Genomic DNA, 25,316 nt, shown 5'->3' with positions numbered 1-25,316 from the left:
TGTGTGTGTGTGTGTGTGTGTGTGTGTGTGTGTGTGGTATATACACACAAACATGTTCATACGTGTACTCACGGAAACTGAGGCTTAAACTCAGGGCTTTGTACATTCCTTTAGCTTTTCTGTTAAAGTCTGGCATTCTACCACTTAATCCACACTTCTACTTCTAGCTTTTTGGTGGTTCACTGGAGATAAGAGTCTCACAGACTTTCCTGCCCAAGTGGGCTTCAAACTGTGACCCACAAATCTCAACCTCCTGAGTAGAGAGTGCTTGCCTTGCATGCATGAGGCCTTGAGTTTGATTCCTCAGCACCACATAAACAGAAAAAACTGGAAGTGACGCTGTGGCTCAAGTGGTAGAGCGTTAGCCTTGAGCTGAAGAGCTGAGGGACAGCGCCCAGGCCCAGAGTTCAGGCCCCACAACCAAACACACACACACACACACACACACACACACACACACACAAAACACCTAACTCATTCCCTAAAATCTACCCTGGAAGGATTCCTAAAATTTCTTCTTCCATCTTCCCCATTCTTTGGTCCCTTGCAGCTTTAGCTGAGGCCCTTGTGTTCCCTCACTGATCGCCCTGACAGGTCTCCCTGCTTCTAGTATTGCTGCCTTTCATGTCAGCCTGTGCATCACCATATTGCTCTCCTGCAAATATCCTCAGGACTCAGCCTGTGCCCCTGTCCCTTAGTGTCCTAAGGATGACATCAGTAATCCTTGGTATGGCCTGTAGGGCCCTCATTAGCTGGTCTTCACATCAGCTTTTTGGAGTCCTTGGGGACCTCCAGCCTTGTCACTAATCCCATACCTGGAGTCTGGTCCTTTCTGCCTTATACTGAGCAGCTGGCAGCTTCTTGAATGTTCTGTTTTGCCTTGATGCCTTTGAGCCTATTGTGTCCCATCCCCCAAGACTGCTTCTCACTCATCCTTTAAGTCTGCCTCTGATGTCATCTCTTTTGTGATGACTCTCGCCTAAAGGATACAGTTAAGAAGATAAATATTCAGGTAAGTGGTAGCCGGAAGTATGGCCTATATTTCACATCCGCCTTTAGGAGTATTCACCTTTTTGTCTCCAAGGCATATTACAAATCAGTATATATAGCAAAGCTCTGGAACATGCATCATATCGTATTTTACCACCATATCTCACACACTCAGTGCCACAGCCAGCAGAATTCTGCGAGGCCCTCTGTTTCCAGCAATTTTCTCTGTAGAAGGACCTTAATCTTAATTCCAGGCTCATGAGAGCACTGGCTCCCTCTTTCCCAGCTCAGGTAAGCTGAAATGCCTCCCACGTTCCTTACCTCCTCAATATGTTCTTTTGCTCTTTTGCTTCTTTTGGTAAAATGCTCAGTGATGATAATAACTTTATAAATCAGTGCGAAAAGTGTGACCCAGACCTCCAGCAATCTTGTTGGGGGCAGTGAGGAGATGAGAAAAGTAATCCAGACACTAGTTTCAAACATGACAAAACTAAGTTATGAGTAACTATGAACACAAATAGAATTTTAAAACAGGACCAGGAACCATCAGCCAGTTTCTTCTGGCTGAGTTTTTTTTTTTTAAAGAAAAGAATAAATTCCTGAGAAGTATGTCTCCAAAAGTAGATCTATATGACCAGAAAGTACCCAGGCTTCGTTTGACCACCATGCTTTTTAAGTTGTCTGACATCTTGTTCAGATTTTCTATGAAAAACAATGCCTCAAAATACAAATAACGACCAGTAGGTGGCTCACATCTATAATTCTGCCTACTCAGGAGGCTGAGATCTGGAGATTGAAGTTCAAAGCTAGCTCGGGTAGAAAACTTCATGAGACTTTTTGTTCCAATTAACTACCAAAAAGTCCAAGTAGAGCTGTGGTTCAAGTGGTACAGCACAAGCTGTATGGAAATAGCTGAAAATGAGCGTGAGACCTTGAGTTCAAGACCTAGTATAGGCACACACACACACACACACACACACACACACACAGATATGGTTCCCTCCTTTACACAACTCAGTCAAGACAAGTAAGTGGTCCTGTCTACTGAACATAAAAACTAACAATGGAAAGAAAGAAATACCAGAACTATCAAGAGAAAACATTTGTTCCTTGGGTGCCTTTCAAAAGCTGGGCAGAGACATCCTGATAATAGTCTCTGGGCAGAAATTTCTATTCCCAAGCTTAGGCCTCAAGCATCTGTTTTTCTTTCCCGCTCAAAGCCACAGGTCATGGACAATTCTCTTACTTACATGCCCCTGCTTCCTGGGAGATTTGCAGTGGCCAAGGAACATAACTGGTTTTTAAAACAAACTATGATTTTTTTTTCTTTTAGTGATAGCAGGTGAGACTTCCTAAGTTTTTCTTCCTTCCTTCCTTTCTTCAAGGTCACATACAAATGTAACCAGAAAAAAAAAATTAAAAAGTAAAAATCCCGAGTCGTGCTGTCTGGAGACATAAATAGGGCTAAAATTAGCAACTTCTTCCTTCTCTGGGCCAGAGTGGGCAGCTGCTGGAGCATTATCATGGCCAGAGGTGGACAAAGGGGACCAGGGGGGCGCTGTGGGTCACCAATGTTTGGACTGGTGCATAGGGACAGGAAGGTTTCAGCTGGGAACAGGTAATTCCCAAGTATAGTGTCAGCTTGGCCTGCCCTCCCAGGAAGTCTCAACCTGCTAGTCTCACACAGGGACACATACACTTCCAGACATTTCTATGTTCTGCTTCCTGTATAATTGACATCATGGCTGATAGGGAAAGAGGGCCAAGAGAATGACCGAGCATAAAGGGATCTGGTGGTATAAAATTGGCTATTTCAAGGAGTGGTGGGGATTGAACCTAGGGTCTCACACATTCTAACCACACGCTAACTATGTGCTCTACCTCCTGAACAACATCTCCAGTCCTGGCTTTGTAGAGTTAACTTATTGGTGCTGTCCATATAGTTTCTGTGGGGGTCTGTTCCTGCCCCTTGCATCCTTTCTCATTAAACTGACCAGAAGGACTTATGATGGGAGAGAGCTCCTCAAGAAACTCCCCGTTTGCATGAAAAAAAGTTTTGCACTTTCTCACAGAAAAATGACATTCTAAAGCTAAAAGTTCTTTCTAGCTATTTTAGAAATCCTCTCGAATCTAACATCGCCCCTGGTGCACGATTGTACAAGAATTCTTGCTTCTTGCATTCTGTGCCTGGTGATTTGTCCCAGAATGTTCTTAGGAAAACGGATGTCCCTAGATCTGGGTGATGATATGATAAACAGTAAAGAAGCCAGGAGCTGGTGGTTCAAGCTTATAATCCTAGCTACTCAGGGAGGATCACAGTTCAAAGCCAGCCCATGCAGGAAATTCTGAGACTCTTATTTCCAATTAACCACCAGAAAACAAGAAGTGGCACTGTGGCTCAAGTGGTAGAGTGCTAGCCTTGAGCTGGAGATCTCAGGGACAGTGCCCAGGCTCAGAGTTCAAGCCCCACAGCCAACAGAGAGAGAGAGAGTTTTCTCATAGCTTTAAGTTCAGGTGGCAAGAATGGATGCGAATAGACCGTTTAACCATGGATAAATGCACAAATCATTCAAACTCCCTTCATTATGAGCTTTATCACCTGTACCAAGGGCAGGTGATTCCTGTTCTTCAAACTCCTCTAAAACTTTGAGAGGATCCTCTGAGGCAGAAGAGGAATCAAGGAGAACCACAAACCCTCCACTTAAAGGTAAGGGCCAGGGAGGGCGGTGAAATGAAGCAATCACCAAGGAGGGGCTGTGAGATGCTGACATCTGCCCTCTGTCTTTTCTCATCAGTGATGAGATTTCGCTCCAAAGAATTTAAGAAGATGTGAACAGAATGAGTTTTATTTAAACATAATCCTCCAGAATTTCCAGTGCAATACTCCAGTTCAGCTTTAAATAAAATGCCTGTCCAGAACCATTTGGATCAGGGGATGAATAAACTAAATGGACAAGCTAGTAATCAGGAAGGGAAAAAATATTTTATCCTCTCTCAGCTAGCAGTAGCAAGAAAAATCTGGGAGTAGATAGGTTCTGGCCTATATAAGAAAATTACTAGCTCTTCCCTCATTGTAATCTGGAAGGAAAAAAAAAAACACATCTCCTTGGCAAAGGATCAAACTAGATCAGATAGGAAGGAAAAACAAACACAACATTTATATAGGTACAGATGCACATGTATCTGAGTACACCTGCAAGTATGTAAAGAGGAATCTGCTATTCTGTCACTACAAAGCCCTAGAAGCAGGATTTGGGGCCTCATCTCTTGGGAGACATGTTGGATCCTCCCAAGAAAACCTGTTGATCTCCCTGGACAACAGTAGACAAAATTTTCAGGAAGGATCACCATGCTGCACCCAAACAAACATCATCAAGCTCCCTGCCCTTGTAAGACTGGATTTAGTTCCAATGTATATCTATTTCCCTTGAAACTCTTCGCTCCACTGCTGATGGAGATCACATTGCAGGAGGTTTATAGCTGGTTATAGACTGGCCTTGAAGATCTCAAGCTACAACTCACTGATACCTTTGATTATAGTGCAGCATTCAAATATTTGCTGAAGAATTTAACTTCCACTTCGGTGTTGGAGGGTTTCAGGTAGATAGGACAAAGCTTCTCCCATCAACAGCTTCTTTAGAGATGAAGGCTTGTGTTAACAGCACCTTGCACCTTGCACTAGTTTCTACACGATATCACACAGCACAGTGCCTCACAGGGTGGACAGGTAGACTTGGTTTCCCACCACAGCCCTCTCACAAAAATTCTCCAAGCAGTCTGAAGCAAATTTCAATCATAAAAATTAGAGATTTTTTAAAAGCAAAATTATGGATGGCTCATTCTCTATTGAATTAACCTCAGCAACAGAAGTAACAGGTGTTGGTTTAAAAAATGTTATGTATACAGTAGCTGGGCACTGGTGGTTCATGTTTGTAATCCTCACTACTCAGGAGGCTGAGATCTGAGGCTCATGGTTCAAAGCTATCCCAGCCTTTGGGACTTTTACCTCAAATTAAATACCAAAAAAAAGCCCAAATTGGAGCTGTGGCTCAAATGGAAGAGCACTAGCCTTGAGCAAAGAACCTCAGGGATAGAATCCAGTTCCTAAGTTCAAGTTCCAGGACCAGCAAATACATCCACAAAAGGTTATGTGTGAGTTGGGCCCCAGTGGCTCATGCCTGTAATCCCTGTAACTCAGGATGCTGTGATCTGAGAATCGAGGTTTGAAGCCAGCCTGGCCAGAAAAACCCATCAGATTCTTATAGCCGACTAAGCAGCAAAAAGCCCAAAGTAGCCCTCTGGCTCAAGTGGTAGAGCACTAGCCTTGAGCACTAAAGCTCAGGGATGGTGCCTGTTTGTGTTCAGGCCCAGGACAGATTCGCACACGTGCATGTGCATACACACACATTCGGTGTATGACACGTACCAGAGCCTGAGAATTGCAATTCCACGCTTCTGCTTTCCACTGTTCCAGAAGCAGGGCAGGTGCACAACAGAAGGGAAGAGTTTGCTTTTACAGCTTCCCATCTATCACCCACAGAGACCAGAATAAAGTCTTTTACAGAGACACAATGATAAACACTACAGCTTAGAGCAAACAAATCTATGGTTAAATTTAGTGAAGTAGAGACAGTAGAAGACAACACCCCCACGCTAACCACAAGGAAGCTTTAAGGAACATCAGTGATGCTGGAAAGGGACTCCTAAGAATTAGGAGATCCACTTCTACATCTCATTAGCTGTGAGGCATTTCAATATCTCAACAATCCCTGCCCCTTAGACACCCGCATGCCCCTTTTCTCCTCTGCCAGGACTCCCTGAAGTGAGATGTATGAGAAGGATGCAAAGCTAGTGTCCCTTCCTTGTCAGTGAAACAGGTCTCAACCCCTCATGGCACAGAAAGATGAGAACGTTCTATGAACTCTTGAAATCTAGACCCTGAACTTCAATGTTCTCCATTCCTCACAGATGGGGCTTCCATTGCATTTGGCTCAGTGTGTAGAGATGGGTCTTGGTATGACAGGAATCGATGTGTACACAAAGGAAGAGACCAAGGGATCATCAAGCTCACTGGGCAACAAGCCCTTGTTTGAATTTGGGGCCAGATGAGTTTGAATTCAGATTTTCATTTTTTGTTTGTTTTTAATTTTAGAAAGCTCACGTATTAACACTCCCAGCAGGCCTGAGGAAGCACCCAACAGACTCATTAATTATATTTTGTACCAATACATGAATATTTATAACAATCACGTATCCACTCCATCAAATTAGTTATGAGATAAATTCCAGAGTTCTCCAGGATGGAAGATTTCAGATCATTTGGTTCATTTCCTCCAACAGATAGCTAAACCCTGTCATTCAGGGATAAAGATGCTCAATGGGAAACAGACAAGTTGAGTTGAAACTCCAATTGACATTCCTTGACCCAGGTGGTCTGTAGGAGAGACCAGCTGAGATCTAGAAACAGGTTCATTTGACGAATTGGGCACATAAAATGCCTTCTACATTAAGTCTCCCTAGCCCCAGAACCCTACCCAAGGAGGAGAAAAACAAGCCAACTATAGAGAAAACCCTACAACCTCAAACCCTACAACTTCACAGACCAGTTTTCAGAGCTCCAATTCCATGTGACTGATAATTCTATAGGGGTGCTGTCAAGCAACACTGTTATCTTTCTGCCCTCGAGAAGTAGAAAGAACACTTTAAAATTACAGTCTTTCCCCTTGCCCATCCTGTACCCCAACAGCTTTGCCTTCCACCATGTTCTCTTCTCACTCCCTGTAGCTCCTTGGCTCCGAATCCATTCCTATGGCTTCATCTACTAGCTTTATGCCTTTGACTCTGACATGTCTTAGTCCTGTATCTTCCCTTACTCTCAGATTTCCAATTGCCTCTTACAATTCAGCTTGCTGTCTGTGTGCCACTGATAATTGATAAATGCTTTCTGCTTGGTTTCTCTATCTCCCAAACTTGTATTTGGATCAGTCATATGACTGGTTCTGGCCAATGAGGCAATAGTAGAAAGGTCATGTGGTACTTCCACTTTAAGTATTTACTAGCCCCAAGACCAGATGCCAGAACAATATGGCAAAGAGTCAAAGCAAATGTTCCATCCTGAAATCACTGCTTATAAAATAAGCCATTGGATTTATATTGAGCTGCAAGAAAGATAAGCTTGCATTATAGTAAAAATTTATCAATGTTTTGGAGTTTCAGATATGGCAACCAATATGAATTATTCCAACACCCCTGGATTCTTGCACATTAGAAAATTCTTACTTAATGCTCCAAGTCACATGCTACCTCCTCAGTACTTTCCATCTTCTATGGAAAGTCAGTCACTCTATATCCTTTAGCAACTTGCCCATATGTCTGAAACGGAAGATTCCTCCCTGTTTGTGTGTATATTTGGTAGCCACATTGTATGCGTGCACGTGTGTGTGCATGTGCACGTGTGTGTGCATGTGCACATGTGTGTGTGTGTGTGTGTGTGTGAAAGAGAGAAACAGAGACAGAGACAGAGACAGAGAGACAGACAGAGACAGACACAGGCCCAGGGTGGCAGAGGGGCAGAGAGGCAGAGACACAAGGTTTTACTATGTACCTCCAACTGGCCTGGAACTCAAAATCCTTTTGCTTCAACCTCCTGACTGCATGAATTACAGGCAAGTGCTATAATGTTCAGCTTATGCTTCTTTTTATCCCTGCATCCTCGGTGTTTACATTTTATTTGCAGAGGCTTCTCACTAGGTGCCTAGTAAACCCAAGTCAGCATTTTCTCCAGTCACCATGTTCTCAGTATTGTGCTAAATTCTGTGGTAGGATACAAGAAAAGAAAACTCTATCCTCCTCCTTCATCTTTAGATCCTTTGCATCCCATTATCTCTCATTTTTATTAAAGGACAGCTTCTGCTTAAGAAGCACACAGTCCTTTCAGACACTATCAACTAAAACATCTCTCAGAAAGCAGATCAAAGAGGGCTTTCTTAGTGACAAGATTAAAGTAGAATAGGGATCTCTAGCAGCCTCTGCTTGTGCCTGGCTCCCCAAACCTATCATTTAGATGAATGACCTGGCATGAAGAACCAGGCAGTGGTGTTAGGGTTATTTTCTGTTGGAAAAGGAGCTGCAGCAAAAGCCTCATGGTACCCTAGGAACCAAAGGTGGAGATGAAGGCCAGCCATACAGAGTCATGTCGTCTCTGCTCAGCAAAGTTTCCCCAAGACCCAAGGCATGATGCTGTGTCTCTGGTCAGGGAAATAGAACACCATGAACTGTCTCCAGTAACATACATTATGAATATTTCCACATTTCCCAGTTCTCTTAAGGGCATGATGGAGGTCTCGGTCTTCATCTGAAGGAAATGGTGATCACAAGTTAATGATGATCAATTGTTTTCGTAATGGTTTCAAAACTCCCATGTCCTAGCTTTATACCTGTGGCAGGTGTGGCTTTACTGTAGACACTGAGACAATCCACTTATTGTAAAGCAAAGCATAAAATTGGCCATTAGTCTTCAGACTCAAATATCCCTGGCAAACACAGGAACCATGCCCACAATTTGAGCAAAGCAGTGGGACTTCCAGGAAATATGTGTAGCAGATGTTTAGAGAAGGACAAATCAGACTTTGCAGTACACTAGCGTCTGGGAGTTACAGTAGGAAAGATAAGGAAGAAAAATCAGGAAATTGGAAAAGTAATTTAATAGAATGGAATGTGATATTCAGGAGAGTTGAAATAGTATATTTTGATCAGTATTATGTGTAGTTGATATGAAACACATCAGAAAGTAGGAGTATTTCATATCATTGCTACCCTTAGAAATAGTTCTTGGTTGATGTGTTTCTTTTTATTTTAATTTTATTGTAAAGGTGTTGTGCAGAGGGTTACAGTTACATAAGCAAGGCAATGAGTATATTTCTTGATGCACATTGTTACCCTATCTCTTGTTTTTCTCCCACTTTCCTTTCCCCACCAACTCCCCCCTCAAAATTTTAAAGTTCATTTCCAACATAGTAGCTTATGAGTATCGCTACTTCACTGGTTCACCCTTTGTCCTTAGTCTCACCATTTTGTTATTCCCCTTCCCTTCCCCAATCAGATAAATGTATATACAAGACACAGGGTACCCAAATCAAAAACAGTGACAACAGGGGTTAAACCAGAGGATAAAAATAAAATGAAAGAAAAAAAGAAATAATTTCACACAGTATATTAAAAAACTTCTTGTTTTCATATCTTGGAGTTTATTTCAAATAGCATCATTTTATATGGTCATATGTTCATAGCTATTGAGCTATTGTGATCCTCTGCTAGGACTATCCTAGACATATACTAATTATTACAAATGAGGAAAACCATGGGACCTATGCTTCTTTGGGTCTGGTTTACTTCACTTAATATGATTTTATTCCAAGTCTTTCCATCTCCTAATGAATGGGGAGATGTCATTCTTGCTGATGGAAGCCTAGTATATATACCACAGTTTCTTGATCCATTCATCTACTGAGTGGCATCTGGTTTTGCTCCATATCTTAGCTTTGGTAAATAATGCTACAATGAACATAGTTGTGTTGGTAGCACTAGTGTGTCCTTGTTTTGTTCATTTGGGTAAATGCCCAGGAGTGGGATTGCTGGATCACAGGGTAGTTCTATATTTAGTCTTTTCAGGAACGTCCATACTGCTTTCCAGATTGGTTGAACAAGTCTATACTCCTACCAAGAGTGTAGTAGCATTCCCTTTTGGCCACACCCCTGCCAGCATCTACTATTATTTGTTGTCTTAACAATGGCATTCTAACTAGGGTGAGGTAGAATCTCAGTGTGGTTTTGATTTGCATTTCTTTTATGGCCAGAGATGTTGAACATTTCTTCATGTATTGACTATTCTTATTTCCTCTCCAGAGTCTCTTTTTCTTTTTTGGGGGGGGGTTCTGGTCATGGAGTTTGAACTCTGGGCCTGGGCGCTGTCCCTCAGCTCTTCAGCTCAAGGCTAGTGCTCTACCACTTGAGCTACAGCACCACTACCGGTTTTTTTTTGTTTTTTGCTTATGTGGTGCTGAGGAATCGAACCCAGGGCCTCAGGCTTGCAAGGCAAGTGCTCTACCACTGAGCCACCTTCCCAGCCCTCTTTTTAATTCTTTAGCTCACTTATTAATGGGGTGGTTCTTTCTTTGAGGATTTTTATTGGGGAGGGTAATTTTTTGAGCTCTAGGTATATGTTTGATATGAGGCCCTTGTCTATTGTATAGCTAGTGAAGTTCTCCCAGTCTGTGCGCTTTCTATTTATCTTGCTAGCTATCATTGATATGTTTCTAGGTCATATTCCATGAATATAATACAAATGATCTTCAGATCTCATCCTTGACACCCAATGCATTCATGGAAGGAAGTGGCTGAAAGCACACTGCCTGGAAATTTACCTTGTATGAAGATCCTGTCCCAGTAGGTTTTCCCAACTTGATTGCCCCCAAGAAACACCAGGTTGAACAGGATCAGCATGGATGTGGAGCAAGAAGCAAGGGCAGCATGCAGTCGACGGCGAGCTTGTGGAGAGAGGTATCGAGCCTATAAGGAAAACAGTAAGAAGGTATCTCACAGAAGTGAAAGGACTAGAGCTGAGACATGTTGGCCACCAGCCTAAATCAAAGCCAGATCATTATGGAAACATCTTTCCAGATGTTCATCCTTGCAACAACGCTAGTTCTAGTCTAAGGAAGTAAATGGTGCATCTTATTCTATATTGCATCTTCCTCCTACACTGCACTTACCTCTGACCTGAATAAATGCTGATGCACTTGAAGATTTATCAGCCCTCCTACCCTATCCCTCTCCCCTGCTGAGATGTCTCATGTTTTCTTCATGGATATCTATAGGTGCAATACTCTAAACTGTTCTCTATGATAACTAGAGTCTATAGCTCTATGCCAAGATCAGAGCAATCAGCAGTAAGATTAGAATGATCTTCTAGATCTGCTGACCTGACCTGGAAACTAATTAACCACCCTAAATCCACTCCCTGGATGCAGAAGAAGCAGTAAAAATCAATTCCACTGCTGGAATTGTAGCCTGGGCCACACATTTAACTGACAGCACACAAGAGCAGCTAAAAATAGCAGCTGATCACAGTGACTGAGAACTTGAGACTGGAGGGATGCTTTCCCACAATCATGGTAAAGAATCCTGCTCATCCTTCCTAGCTTTGCATTGCATTGCATTCTTCTAATATTTCCTGGTGGGTTTTATAAAGCAAACAAAGCCTTTGTTTCTCATCCCTCCTGAGTGAGCTCACTGTGCCATGTTGTGGGCCCCATGGGGTTCTGACAAATGTGTCAGCTTAATCCAAAGGCCAGATAAAAAAATCTGGAGGCATTTCCTGAATGCCCCCAGAAGCATACACATCTATGATATGTTAGACTTTATAGCTATGTCTCAAAAACAGAACTTGGGGTGGCACTAGAGTTGGAACTCGGGACTTCTCACTTGCTAGGTAGCCCTCTACCACTGGAGCCACACCTCTTTGTGGCTTTGGATTATTTTTCAGATAGGGTGTCATGTTCTTGCCCAGAGTTGGCTTTAGACTCAAATCGTCCTATCTATACCTCCTACATAACTGAGATTATTCACATGTGCCACAATATCTGGCTTCTTTGTTGATAAGAAAGTCTTGCTAGCTTTTGCCTTAACTGCATCTTTCCAATCACTATCACCAAAGTAGCCACAGAGCCAGGCCTCAAGCAGAATTCTAAATGATTCAATGCCAGTAGCCTATGCAATTTACAAGATAAAATAGCCTAAACTGGGCTGGGAAGGTGGCTCAGTGGTACAGTGCTTGCCTTGCATGCATGAGGCCCTGGGTTCGATTCCTCAGTACCACATAAGCAGAAAAAGCCAGAAGTGGCGCTGTTGCTCAAATGGTAGAGCACTAGCCTTGAAGAGCTGAGGAACAGTGCCCAGGCCCAGAGTTTAAGCCCCATGACTGACACACACAAAAAAAAAGTCTAAAAACTAAAGGCTCACTGACTCTGCCGATGCTGCTGTGGATCATCCATGTTCATTCTGTATACCTTGGTCAAAGTCTTCTTGGTCAATTTAGAGAAATGAATTCCTGACCACTCCTTTTCCTCACTCCTCAGCCCCAGGGATCTTCTAGATGCTCAGATATAGCTGATAAAGCACAGCTCACCATCATGGTTCTCGCCTCTCTAAGAGGCCATGAGCCTATACTGGGGATGGTGTCAGACAAGGCCAGGTAGAGATAAGTACACGTGTCATCGCTGGAGATGAATGTGAGAGGGGAAGAAGCCAGCTTCTTATTCAGTGGTCCTTACCTCTGAGAACAAGGAGACATTAATCTACCAGCTTCTGTATTTTAAAGCACAGGAAGATATTTCTGGGTATTATTGACTCAATTAGCAGTCACTGGGGAGCTGGGGTGAGAGGAAGCCAGGAGATGGGAAAAAAAAGAATCCAGAATAACAAATCAAGAAATTATGAATTGTCTTCATGGTATAAGGAGCCACTGCTGACACATCTCACTTCTTAGAGACCCAGTGACTCAGACATTTAGCACTTCTGGTCCAACACCAGGCATTTTTCTCCAGCCTCATATCCTAGGAGGGGGATTCGAAGGCCCGGTGTGATCTTTGCTTTATTAATGTCAACTGCAGAGTACGCGTAGCTTGGTTAAAATCAAGGTGGTTCTCCTTTTATGGCAAGTGATTGATTATAATTTTTTTTTTAAAGAAAATCAACAGACTCTAAGAAAAGAAGAGTAGCGGTCCACAGGGTTGCTAAACAGGGCTGTGCTGCTGTTGCCTGGCACAGGGAAAAGATGGAGCTATAGGAGGGGATTGAGCTAAAGGGCAGGGGGCAAGGCAGGGGTGGGGTGGGGTAGTGGGTGGAGATAGGGAGGGACAAGAAAGGAGCAAGAAATAAGCTCACCCCATCTGGCGCCTACTGATTTTTCTTTTTTTTTATTTAATTTAATTTAATTTTATTTGTGAACATACTGTACAGAGGGGTTACAATTACATGGGCAGGATAATACATTTCTTACCAAGCATTGCAGCCTCCTCCTATGTTTACCCTTCACATCCCTTCCCAGCTTCCCCCCTCCCCCCCATCCTCCCCCCTCTCCCCCCGCACCGATGTAAAGCTCGTTTTTGACATGACAACTTGTACTTCTCATTGTTGCAACAGGTTGATTTTTCTTAGATTCTGTGATTACCCCAGTATTCCTTTCAGTTATGGTTCAATAAATTGCTATCTCTGCTTAGGGGAGAAAAAAATCAAAATAATAGCAACTGTGAAGGAACTTCTTATCTCAATGATAGGAAGGAAGACACCGAAAATTCCATTTCTAGACCTCTTTTTTCATTAATAAGCAAGAATGTGAAAGACACAAATAGTAAAATACTTAAAGGAAAATCAAGACCTTCAAAAACAACTCTTGATTGTCCCCTAGGGAGAGTGGGTAGGAGATAAAATAAACAAGGATCAAGGAAATCCACAAACCTAGTTTTAACTAATCGTATCAGCCGCTGACAAAACTCACTACTGTATGCCAGGAAGCATAAAAATAGAATATCACTGCTTCTGCCAAACTGTAACATATATATATATATATATATATATATATATATATGAATTTTCCTATGCATATACATCAATGATAAAGTTGAATTTATAAATCAAAGCAGATAGATATGAACAATAAGAAAACAGAATAATTATGACAATATAGTGTAACAAATGTTATAAGAACATGGTCTCTTTCAGAGAAGCTTAATCTACCACTATAATGATGAGGAGGAGGAGGATGTGATGATGATGATGATGATGATGATGAGATAAAATGTAATGAATGAGGTAGACCATATGGCAAAGCATTGGCCTGCTACACAGGATTACTTGAACACAAATGCCAACCAATCTGATAACCAAGAGAGCTACCAAGTGACTAAAGGAAGTAGCTATACCTCATGGACATGCTGGACAAAGGGATGACTCATGTTCCAGAGGGAACAGACGTTCATCCAGCCACTGAGAATGACAAACAACTAAAACATGAATTGGTTGTTTCTGGCATTTTTCATGTAATATATTCAGACTAAAGTTGACTACAGGTAACTGTAACTATGGAAATTAGAACTGCAGATACAGGGGAGATGATCATACTTAACAGTAAAAGGATATACATCTTTTTTGTTATTTTCTTTAAATAGTTGTATCAGAACTTGAACTTCATTAACATGAGTTTATCAGGATATAAGAAAGCTTTGTGCTGGTCACGGTCTTTCTCAATGAATAGAAAAGTCTGTGGCAATCTGATCTACTGGTAGTTGTAAGGTCTGCACATGAACACCTCCCTACCTCTTCGCTAAGTTTCTGCCCAGTATCTGTAACTTAGGTAACTGGCACACCTGGAAACAGTTACCATCCCCTCCTGCGAGGTCACATCTTGAGCCACCTCTGGTCACATGCCTCCCATCTGACCTTAGGAGGGTCCCAGACCCTGAGGTCACATCTGGATCCAATGTGGCCACACCTTTCCCCAACCTGGCCACATCTCTTCCTGTCCCTGGCCTAGATAAGTCCTGGCCCAGGGGTGGGTCGCCCCATGCTTGGCGGGACAGCAGTTCGGTAAATAAACTTTTTCTCCTGCCTGAATAGCGCGTGGTGTTCTCTTCATTGGATACCTAATGAAACCTACCTATTTAATATACCTTACGGTAGTGGCTCTGTCATCCTTGGGGATGTTTTGAATGTCACGAAGAATTTTGGATTATCTCAACAACTAAAAAGCAGTTGTGTTATTTGGGGGTGCAGGGCTTGAGATAATAAGCATCAATAGCTGAATTATTCTTCCATACTCATTGTAGAACTAGCCTATGGTGGCATTAGGAGCAATGCCAAAAGCAGAACCAATTTTCCTCTGGGGCCCAGAGAAATGTAACCCATGCCAGGGAAAGTGTTCAGCACCCTAGTGCTAGGCCCCTTCTTCCCCTGTCTGCCAATGCTGAGAGAGGAGCAGAGCCACCAATGTCACTGACACACGAGGCATAAAGCAAAGAAGGAATGGGGAGGCAGACAGGCTAGAAAAAGCCACCCCTCTTTCGTGCAGGTGCAATCAGTTCTCCCCGGGGTCTCTGACATATGACAGTAAGGTGGGTTGGGGCTGTTTCTCTACATGTGTAGGTACTGGAGTTTGGCTTGAATAAAACAGGCCAAACCAGGAAGTACAAGCCATAGCAGAGCTATAGTTCCTCTGTCTAGGGACACTGTCTCTGACCAGGGGAACTGGTAAGAGCTGGGACTGTAATAACAGTTTAGCAGTGGCATAAAACTTCCGTGTAACACGTTGGCTTCCAAAGGTGTGGAATGTAGCCCCAACCAACAAAATCTCAGAGCTGAACTAAACTTCTGTGCAGCTACTTCCTAGTTGCTGCTGTGAGATGTTTACCTACATCTTCATGGCAACTCCTCCATCCTTTCCAATCAACATCCTGTTCCTAGAAGTTCCAAGATTAACTGTGGCCAGCAAGCAGAGGGCCTGCTTGGTGGGGGCGGGGGGGAGAGCAGGGGGGGGGGATGTAGGATGTACAGGTTGGAGAATCTGGGTCAGAAGTGAAGCTGGGAACACCATACACCGGTGGGAGGCAGATGGTGCTGCCTGAGCTGGAGAAGGCTGAGCTGGGCGGAGCCCTCATTTGTCCGTGAGGGTCTACATTCAGGGCTGAGATGGGAGGAGGGGACAGGCTGAGCATCTGGGGGAGCAGATGGCCAGAGGAATGGCTGCTGGAGACTGTGACAAAGGCTTGGCAAGTGGGACCTGATGCTGTTTATTTCTGAGTGGGGGAGAAGCTAAAAATGGAAACTGGGTGGGTTTGAGCAGCTGGACACTGTGCTTCCATATAATCACTGAAGTTTTTCATTTTATAATGAAAATGCTAAGCGGAGGGTAAGAGAGAGCCGAACAAGATGATGACAAGGGAGAAGCAGGGTGGAGGCCACGGAGAGCAGCTGTGGGAAGGATGGAAAATGACACCAAAGAAGGGCAGGTCAAGAAACATTCAAGGTCGGGGAGACTCAGGTTGTGAAGTCCCATCACTGTACTAGTCTGTGGGACAATGTTTCCTCCTCTCAAAACCTCATTTCTAGTTGGATGCCCATGTTCCACTAGTTGTTCATCTCCATCCTGTTCCAAGTAACATCTTGAAGGATGAAGCTAGCCCCATTCTTCATGATGTATTCTTCTTTATCATCTCTATGATGATCTAGCAGCTTTCTTTCTCTCTCTCTTCCTCTCCTTCTCCCTATCCCTCTTTCACTATCACTATCTTTATCTCTCACTCTCTTGCCCTGTCATAAGTAAGTCAAAGAATCTTCTGAGTCCTTAATGTTCAGTCCCTTTGAAGTAAGGAGACTGCATCTAAGTAACCTGGCCTTGTTCTCACAGCCATGCTGGTGCCTTTCTGGGTGGAGGGATGAGAGAAGCCATTCACTGAACTGCAGATGCAATTCTCTCCAGGAGAGCTAGGAGAGCACTGCTTCAGAGAATATGCAGATGCCATGCTGTTTAGCCTTAGGAAAGCTTTTGCTGCAGAGAATGCTGGCCTTTGGTTTCCTCTAAATGGTCTGGCTATCACCCTGAATGGTGTGGTTATCACCCTGAATGGTCTATCTCCCTAAATAATTTGCGTTGTATCACCCTAAGTGGGCTCTTTCTGGCCCTGGAGCTAGTTCCTTAGATGGGATGTTCTGCTTGCACCTGAGTATTGACATATAATGTCTGCTTTTGTTAGGGCTTGGTCTCCACCCCAAGCATGTGGTTTTTATCTTTAAAAGCTTTGTTCAAGCACGATTCTGGGCTGCAGATCATTGAGAAAAGAGTCCACCTGCAGACACCAGCTCTCCAATGAAGATTTCCAATTCGACCTTTCAAAATGTGGCTTCTCTGTTTTCTCACAACTGGGTTCCATTACAACATCATACTGTAGTCAAGCCAAATGGAGACAAGAAGGTACTCAGAAAGGAATACCTCCTTCCTTCTTTTAAGTGTCTGAAACTCAAATAACTTTCTAGGTTCACCCTTATAATCATAGCTACTCAGGAGGCATTGAGATTCAAATCCAATCCCTGGCAGATAAATCTCAGAGGCTCTGAAACACAATTAACTAGGAAAAAAAAAAGCTAAAGTGGAGGGATGACTCAAGTGGTAGAGTGTCAGCCATGAGTACCTAAGCAGAGTACATGGCTAACAGCCCACTCAACCAACCACAAAACTATCTAGTCCATGCAGTTACATTTTTCCAATCTCTATTTCTGAGATCTAAACAATGCATGCTCCTAGGAGAGCGCTGAATAGCCACAGTGATGAAAATCAAAGACAAGTTTGTTTACTTGAACGAGTTTCCTGCTTCATAGGTTATGTCCAGCTTAGCTAAAAAAAACTTCAGAAGCAGTAGTTGAGCATGCAAATTTGTGTACAATATGAAAGCATCTCAGATTACCTTCGAGTCATTAAAGAAACAACTGGTTCCCAGGCCAGTCAGAGAACTTAAGTCCTGTTTTCCATGCCTGAGATCCATGTCTGGCCAATGGTACTACCTCACCCTGTTCTCATAGCCTTCTACTGCCATAGCCCATCTGTAGGCTGCTCCCCTCTGCTCAGGATTTTGCAGAAGCCTCTCTCTTATCTGTCTTAACATACTGTGGCCTTTCTCTTTTCAGTTCACCAAACACACTATCATGATGCACACCAATGTGGTGTGCTGGTGGCTGGTAGCCCACACCTATAATCCTAGCTACTTAGGAGGCTAAGATCCGGAGGATCTCAGAAATAAATTTCTGTTCTTCATTAAAGAATTAAGCTCACATTTTTTTAGAGCTATATACTCCCTTTGGCTATGGCTGTGGAGGATTAGTTTGCAGACACCTCTCAAGACTCCATCTCTACGTAAAAAAAAACAGACTGGAGGCATGACTCAAGAGGTAGAGTGCTCAGCAGTGAGCGAAGAAGCCTAGTGAGAGTTGCAAGGCCTTGAGTTCAAGTCACAGTACACACACACACACACACACACACACACACACACACGGATTTGTAGAAACTTCACTAGTTCTACGATTTGTATGAAAGAATCAATAGGCAAACATACTTGATGTAATTCTGAAAAAAAACCCCAACAACTGAGATACAAGAGCTTTCTCTACCAGGAATCAAAAATTTTTTATAAGTTTGGCATAGTGGTACATGTCTGCACAAGAGACATACTCAAGAGGCTGAGATGAGATTCAAAGGATTGTGTTTTGAAACCAGGCCAGACAAAAAGTTAGTGAAGCCAAGCATGGTGGTATGCATCTGTAATCCTAGCTCACAGGCAGAAAAGACAGAAAATCACAGTCCAGGCCACCCATGGCAAAAGCAAGACTTTATCTGAAAAAAAAAATAACCTAAAGGCAGAAAACTGGAGGTGTGGTTCAAGTGGTAGAGTACCTGCCCTCAACCTGCAAATGCAAAGACCTGAATTCAAACACTAGTACACTCCACCCCCTAAAAAATATAGGTATTATAAAATAGTTGTGGTAATATATGTCTATAATCTCAGCACCTTGAGGAGGTGGAGGAGAAAGATCATGCATTTGCGGCCAGCCTTGGCTATGGAGCAAAATCCTGTTTCCAAGAAAGGGGACTATTTTAAACCTTCAGTATTCAAATATAGAATAATAAACTAAGTCAGTGCAACAATAGAATGCCCAGAAATGAGCCCATGCATATTAAGATATTAAGGGAGAAGAAGTTCAACACAACAAATTTAATATGTAAAAAACATTCTTAGCTACAAAAAACAGACAGTGGGCCAGATTTGGCCAGGAGATAGTTTGCCAATTCTTTCTTGGTATCTGCCCTAAGGAAACACTTGCACATATGTGCAAGGAAGCTCAAATTGGAATCTTCTCTGAAGATACATTTGCAAAAATGAAAAAAAAATAGAAGCAACCTAAATTTTCAACAACAGAAAAATAGCTAAATTATGATCCTTCTGTATCATGCCTGACCATGAATATCTATATCCTACCATAGAAATGCTTTCATGATATATCATGGATGGGGAGAAAAAGTACAAGTTTAGGATATTTGCATAGTTCCTCTGTGTGTGTGTGTGTGTGTGTGTGTGTGTGTGTGTGTGTGTGTATGAGTCCTGAGGCTTGAACTCAGGGCTTGGGTACTATCCCTGAGCTTTTATGCTCAATATTAGTGCTCTACCACTTGAGCCACAGCTCTGCATCCAGTTCTTTGATGGTTAATTGGAGATAAGAGTCTCGTGGACTTTCTTGCCCAGACTGGCTTTGAGCCACAATCCTCAGATCTCAGCCTCCTATGCAGCTAGGATTACAGCCCCCAACAATATATTTCTTAAACCATGTACACGCATAGCTGTGTATTGGGAAGGTATTGAAAGAATACACTCCAAACATTGGTAGCGTTTAGAGAAGGAAAGCTGAACAAGATTCATTTGCTGGGGAGATAGGGGTGGGGGTGGGATATTTGACAGGACTTCCACCTTCTCTGTATTTTTTTTTAAGAGCTAATGGTCATGAATGACTTCATAAGTTAAAAAGAGAAGGGGAAATCTAGGAAACTTTCCACTAAATGACCTTAGGGCCTGGCCACCTCCCCTGAGCATAAAGAATCCAGGCACACGGGTGGGAAGTTGGGAGCCTGATGATGACTGCACCCAAGTGACAGCGGCTCGGGGTCCTGGGGGCCTCCCTCCCCAGGCAACACTGAGGTCCCTTGGGACTACTAAATAAGCCCAGCCTAGCATGTGGTAGTTAAGGTTCAGCTATATCCTGTTCAACCACAAAAATAACAGCCTCAGAATTAAGCCTGCTTTTACAGTAACCTAGATAGTTTAAAAACTTAAAATTGAGACATAAAGTATTCTAAAATGACTCACCATGTGGGATATTATAGGAATATCTAGCGATACCCAATAGATCAAATGTCTCTGCTCCCTTCACAAGCCCCATATAGCCCTGGATAAGGAATAATCAGTAAGCACACACAAGCCATTGTTATGAGGAATTAGCAGACCTAAGATGCCTGACTACAAGATACCAAAGAGAAAGAAAAGCATTCATGCACCAGCTTATCCAAAAGGCCCAGACAGAGCCACCATGTCCCACAGAAGTCAAGAGAAACCCACAGAAGAAAAGCTGAGAAACTGATTCAAAATCTGAGTCATGAACATATAGATTTCTAGATTTCTTTCCTCCTCTGTTCAACTAAGAACAGGTATAATGAAATTTGAGAACATCAAAGATTCTAATAAAGCCTGTGGAATCCTTAAAACAATAAAAGCCATATATGACCGGGGCAATAAGGCAAGAAAAAGATATTAAAAGGATCCACATAGGGAAAGAAGAAGTTAAACTATCCCTTTTTGCAGATGACATGATACTATACCTTCATGATCCCAAAAACTACATCCCCAAACTCTTAGAAATTATAAATCACTTCAGCAAAGTAGCAGGATACAAAATCAACCCACAAAAATTAATCGCCTTCTTGTACAATGACAATGTACAAGCAGAGAGGGAAATAAAGGAAGCAACCCCATTCACAATAGCCCCCCCAAAAAATAAAATATTTAGGAATTAACCTAACCAAAGATGCAAAAGAACTACTTAATGAAAGTTATAAAAATTTAAAGAAAGAAATTACAGGGGACACCAGGAAATGGAAAGACCTTCCATGTTCTTGAATAGGTAGACTTAATATAGTGAATATGGCAATACCACCAAAATTAATATACAAATTCAATGCAATTCCTATTAAAATCCCAATGACATACATTTCTGAAATACAGAAAACAATCCCAAAACTCATATGGAACAACAACAACAAAAAAAACCTAGAATAGCCAAAACAATTCTAGGCAAAAAAGACAACATAGGAGGGATCTCGATGCCAGACTTCAAACTCTACTAAAGAACCACAATAACAAAGACAGCATGGTACTGGCACAAAAACATACTCAAAGACCAATGGAATAGAAGATCCAAAAATAAAACCACATGCCTACAGTCAGCTGATATTTGACAAAGGAGCCAAAAAAACATACAATGGAAGAAACACAGCCTCTTCAACCACTGGTGCTGAGAAAACTGGGCGGCCACATGCAGAAAACCAAAAGTGGACCCCAGCCTATCACCATGCACCAACATCAACTCAAAATGGATTAAAAACCTGGACATCAAACTGAATCTCTGAAACTACTGCAGGACAGAGTAGGAGAGATACAGGCATAGGTAAGAACTTCCTGAACAGAGTCCCAGGGTAACAACAAATTGGAGAGAGACTCGACAAATGGGACTACCTTAAAATAAAAAGCTTCTACAAAGCTAAAGCTATAGCAACCAAGCTTGAAAGACAACTAACTGGGAAAAAATATTTACCAGCAATATATCAGACAAGGGGTTAATATCCAGTATATACAGGGAACTCAAGAAACTAATCCCTCCCAAACCTAACAAACCAATTGCTAAATGGGCAAGGGAACTAAAGAGAGACTTCTCAGATGAAGAAATAAAAATGGCAAAGAAACCCATGAGGAGATGTTTACCATCCTCGTTGTAAAGGAAATGCAAATAAAGACAACCCTGAGATACCACCTTATCCCAGTCAGAATGGCCCGCATCCTAAAGTCAGCTAACAACAAATGCTGGAGGGGATGCAGAGAAAGAGGAACCATATTACACTGCTGATGGGAATGTACATTTATACAACCACTTTGGAAAATAGTCTGGAGGGTCCTCAGAAAGCTAAATATTGACCTCCCTTATGACCTAGTCATACCACTTCTAGGCATCTATTCTGAACAACAGGAACCAGTATATAAGGACACATGCACCTCCATGATTATTGCAGCACTGTTCATAATAGCCAGGATATGGAAACAACCCAGATGTCCCACCACAGATGAATGGATCCAAAAATCATGGTACCTATACACAATGGAATATTATGCAGCCATTATTAGAAAGGACAAAATAATGGCATTTGCAGGGAAATGGATGGAGTTAGAAGAAATCATGTTGAGCAAGGTAAGCGAAGTGCAAACAGACAAACGGCACATGGTCTCCCTAATAAGTGGATGTTAAACCCAAAACATAAGGTGATATGACAAAATTAACGAGACTTAAGAAACAAAGGACTTCCACTCATCTGGTCGAATCACTACTAAATAACCCCATGCTGCTGATCACATATATGGTATATATGTGCACACTGGAGGGAAACCAGGAGATGACACAGAACTAGAGGGAATCAGGGAAAAACATACAACAGTGGGACCTATCAGCTGCACTGGACATTGACTAAAATGAACTAAGCAACTCTTTGGCAGCGATGGGAGGGAGGGAACGAGTGGGAAAAAGGGAACAGCTGATGCTATGCAAAACAAAAGAAATGTACATATCATCCAATATGGAAGAAATAACTGTATTGCAAAGCTCATAGAACTGATAAATGTTATAGACCACGATAGACAATTTGCACCATGAGAGTTAGAATGTGTTTGTGACTTTAACTAAGCATCACTATCTCACAATACTGTGAAATTTGGGAAATTATGTAATCACTTAATCACAATAAAGAATTTGAAAAAATAAAGCCTCTGGAAAGAAAAAAGATACCTATAAACAAAGAAACAAGAGACAAAATGGCACCTCTTTTAAACATAAACCTACAAGATAAACCACAAATAGCTCAAATTATTCAAGGTAAATTACTTTTCACCCTGAAATCGAATGCCCTGACAAAAAATCAAATATGAGAATAAAGTAAGACATTTTTGGAAATAAGAAGTGTCAGAAATTATTTTATATGATCCTTTCCTAAGAAAGCCATGGGAAGGGCATGAGATAACCCAGTCACAAGAAATAGGGATTTAGAACAGGAGAGAGAAGGGCAGTTCAGGATGATCCCTGAATCACTGATCTGAAGAGCAATGGCCCAGAGGAACAAGGAGGGGAAGACTTCAAAGGGGATCTTTTAAGGAAAGAACAGGGCAGAAGCCAGTCACCAGATACATCTGACCAAATGGAAAATACTACCTGAGGGACTTTTCACCCCTGTGGGAGAGTAGAAACATGTGATGATAGTAAACTAGTCAGACAAAAGAGGCGAGGCAATTCTGAACTAATGGGGAAAACAGTTGCCCAAGAAATGAAAAGTGCTTCTAGTAAATGATTTGGCAGTAAGTCACTTTGCCTGATGATAATCATAAACACGGAGTGCAGGAGTGACCAAAAACAGAACTATTATTTTACTAGGAGAAATAGGGAATAGGTTGAAGATGCTGAAACCTAGGTAAAAAGCTGTTTTGTTTATTTTTTAAAATATAAGTGAAGGAATAATAGAATAAGTAGAGTAATAGATTTTAGAAGGGCAGAGGTCAATATCAGAAGAAAAAACTCAGAAATGAAAACTATTGCTGCTGAGCAACTTTGATCATGGGATCAAAATCACAGGTAATAAAAGTACATCTGCATTTTGGAACATTACACCGTATCTCTTGGACCAATTTTTTCAGATTAGTTTTCTCATAAATGGTTGTGGAGTCCCCAAACCAAAACCCAAGTTATTCCTTCAGCTTGTAACATAAATTAAGCATTTGGAACCAGCTAAGCAAAACCTCCGTAAGTCCCTCCTGCTCTTGGCTCTTGATCAGTAACCTTTTTTTTTTTTTCCCAGTCATGGGGCCTGAACTCTGGGCCTGGGTGCTGTCCCTCAGCTCTTCAGCTCAAGGCTAGCACTCTACCACTTGAGCCACAGCACCACTTCTGGCTTTTTCTGCTTATGTGGTGCTGAGGCATCAAACCCAGGCCTCATGCATGCAAGGCAAGCACGCTACCACTGAGCCACCTTCCCACAAGCACGCTACCACTGAGCCACCTTCCCAGCCCAATTGATCAGTAACCTTTTATTAAATAATAATCATAAGGCGTTGGCGGACGGATCGGGGGCGGTGAGGAGGCCGGGGGGAGGGGCGGAGCGTGGCAGCTGGCAGTAGTTCTGTCAGAGCGGACATCTTGTGGCTGTGTCGTGCTGCGCGTGAGGCACCAGCTGCCGCGCGGGGAGGAGGCCGAGGCCGCTGCTCCAGGGAGGCCCCCGGCCCCTCTGCGCCTGTGTCTGGCAGAACCGGTGTGCGACGAAGATACAGTCCTTCCCCCAGCCGCCCGGATAATCAAGAGTTTTGGCCGGACCCTTTGAGCACACACCGAGATAGAGTGAGGAGCCAAGCGAAAAGCACAGACTATGGCGCTGAAACGGATTAATAAGGACCTTAGTGATTTGGCCCGCGATCCTCCAGCACAGTGCTGGAGGGCCAGTTGGGGATGACATGTTTCACTGGCAAGCCACAATTATGGGACCTAATGACAGCCCATATCAAGGCGGTGTATTCCTTGTGACAATTCATTTTCAAACCACCTAAGGTTGCATTTACAACAAGAATTTACCATCCAGATATGAACAGTAATGGCAGCATTTGTCTTGATATTCTAAGGTCACAGTGGTCTCCTGCCTTAACTATTTCTAAAGTTCTTTTATCCATTTGTTCACTGCTATGTGATCCGAACCCAGATGACCAGAGATTGCACGGATCTATAAAACAGACAGAGATGAGTACAACAGAATATCTCGGGAATGGACTCAGAAGTATGCCATGTGATGCTACCTTAAAGTCAGAATAACCTGCATTATAGCTGGAATAAACTTTAAATTACTGTTAAAAATAATAATCATAATTAATATTAAACAGAGGGCCTTTTATTTGCTAGGTAGGAAGCAAGGTTTCTACCACTTGAGCCAGTTCTTTTTGCTCCAGGTTATTTTTGAGATAAGGTCTTTTTGCCTAGTGCTGGCTTTGGACCTTAATCCTCCAATCTATGGCCTAGGCATAAACCTTCACATCTAGCTTATTAGTAGAGATAGGGTCTCACTAACTTTTTGCATGAGATAGCCTTGAATCAGAAATCCTATGATCTCTGCTTCCTAAGTAACAAGGATTACATGCAAGAGTCAGCTCACATGGCTTTCAGTAACCCTTGATTAGACCACAGACAGTATGGATTCACTGAAGAAGCAGAGAATGTGAGTAAGCAAAAACAAGAAAATAAATATCACAAATAAAGCACTGGTAGTATTTCAGTATTACCCTTTCCACACTTTTCTTCTTGTGCGTATTTTAAATAAAAACAGATTCTTAATATCTAGGATGCTTCATTCTTCATTTTTACATCATATGTCAAGGACA

General features: G+C 42.4%; 1 protein-coding gene and 1 pseudogene across 2 annotated transcripts in view; one reads left to right on the top strand and one right to left on the bottom strand.

Annotated features, from left to right (window-relative positions):
• Hhat (hedgehog acyltransferase) overlaps positions 1 to 25,316 on the bottom strand; it is a 235,173-nt gene that overhangs the window by 36,425 nt on the left and 173,432 nt on the right. For both annotated transcript variants that reach the window (XM_013015052.1, XM_013015053.1), the window contains one exon: positions 10,413 to 10,557. In XM_013015052.1, coding sequence (XP_012870506.1) covers positions 10,413 to 10,557 — 145 coding nt within the window. The remainder of the gene's footprint in view (positions 1 to 10,412; positions 10,558 to 25,316) is intronic.
• LOC105984779 lies at positions 24,149 to 24,778 on the top strand (annotated as a pseudogene).

Source organism: Dipodomys ordii, unplaced genomic scaffold (genome assembly GCF_000151885.1).
Source record: "Dipodomys ordii isolate 6190 unplaced genomic scaffold, Dord_2.0 Scaffold26, whole genome shotgun sequence".
NCBI classification, from domain to species: domain Eukaryota; kingdom Metazoa; phylum Chordata; class Mammalia; order Rodentia; family Heteromyidae; genus Dipodomys; species Dipodomys ordii.
Note: the sequence above shows the minus strand (reverse complement) of the source record. Positions and strands in the feature narration are given on the sequence as shown.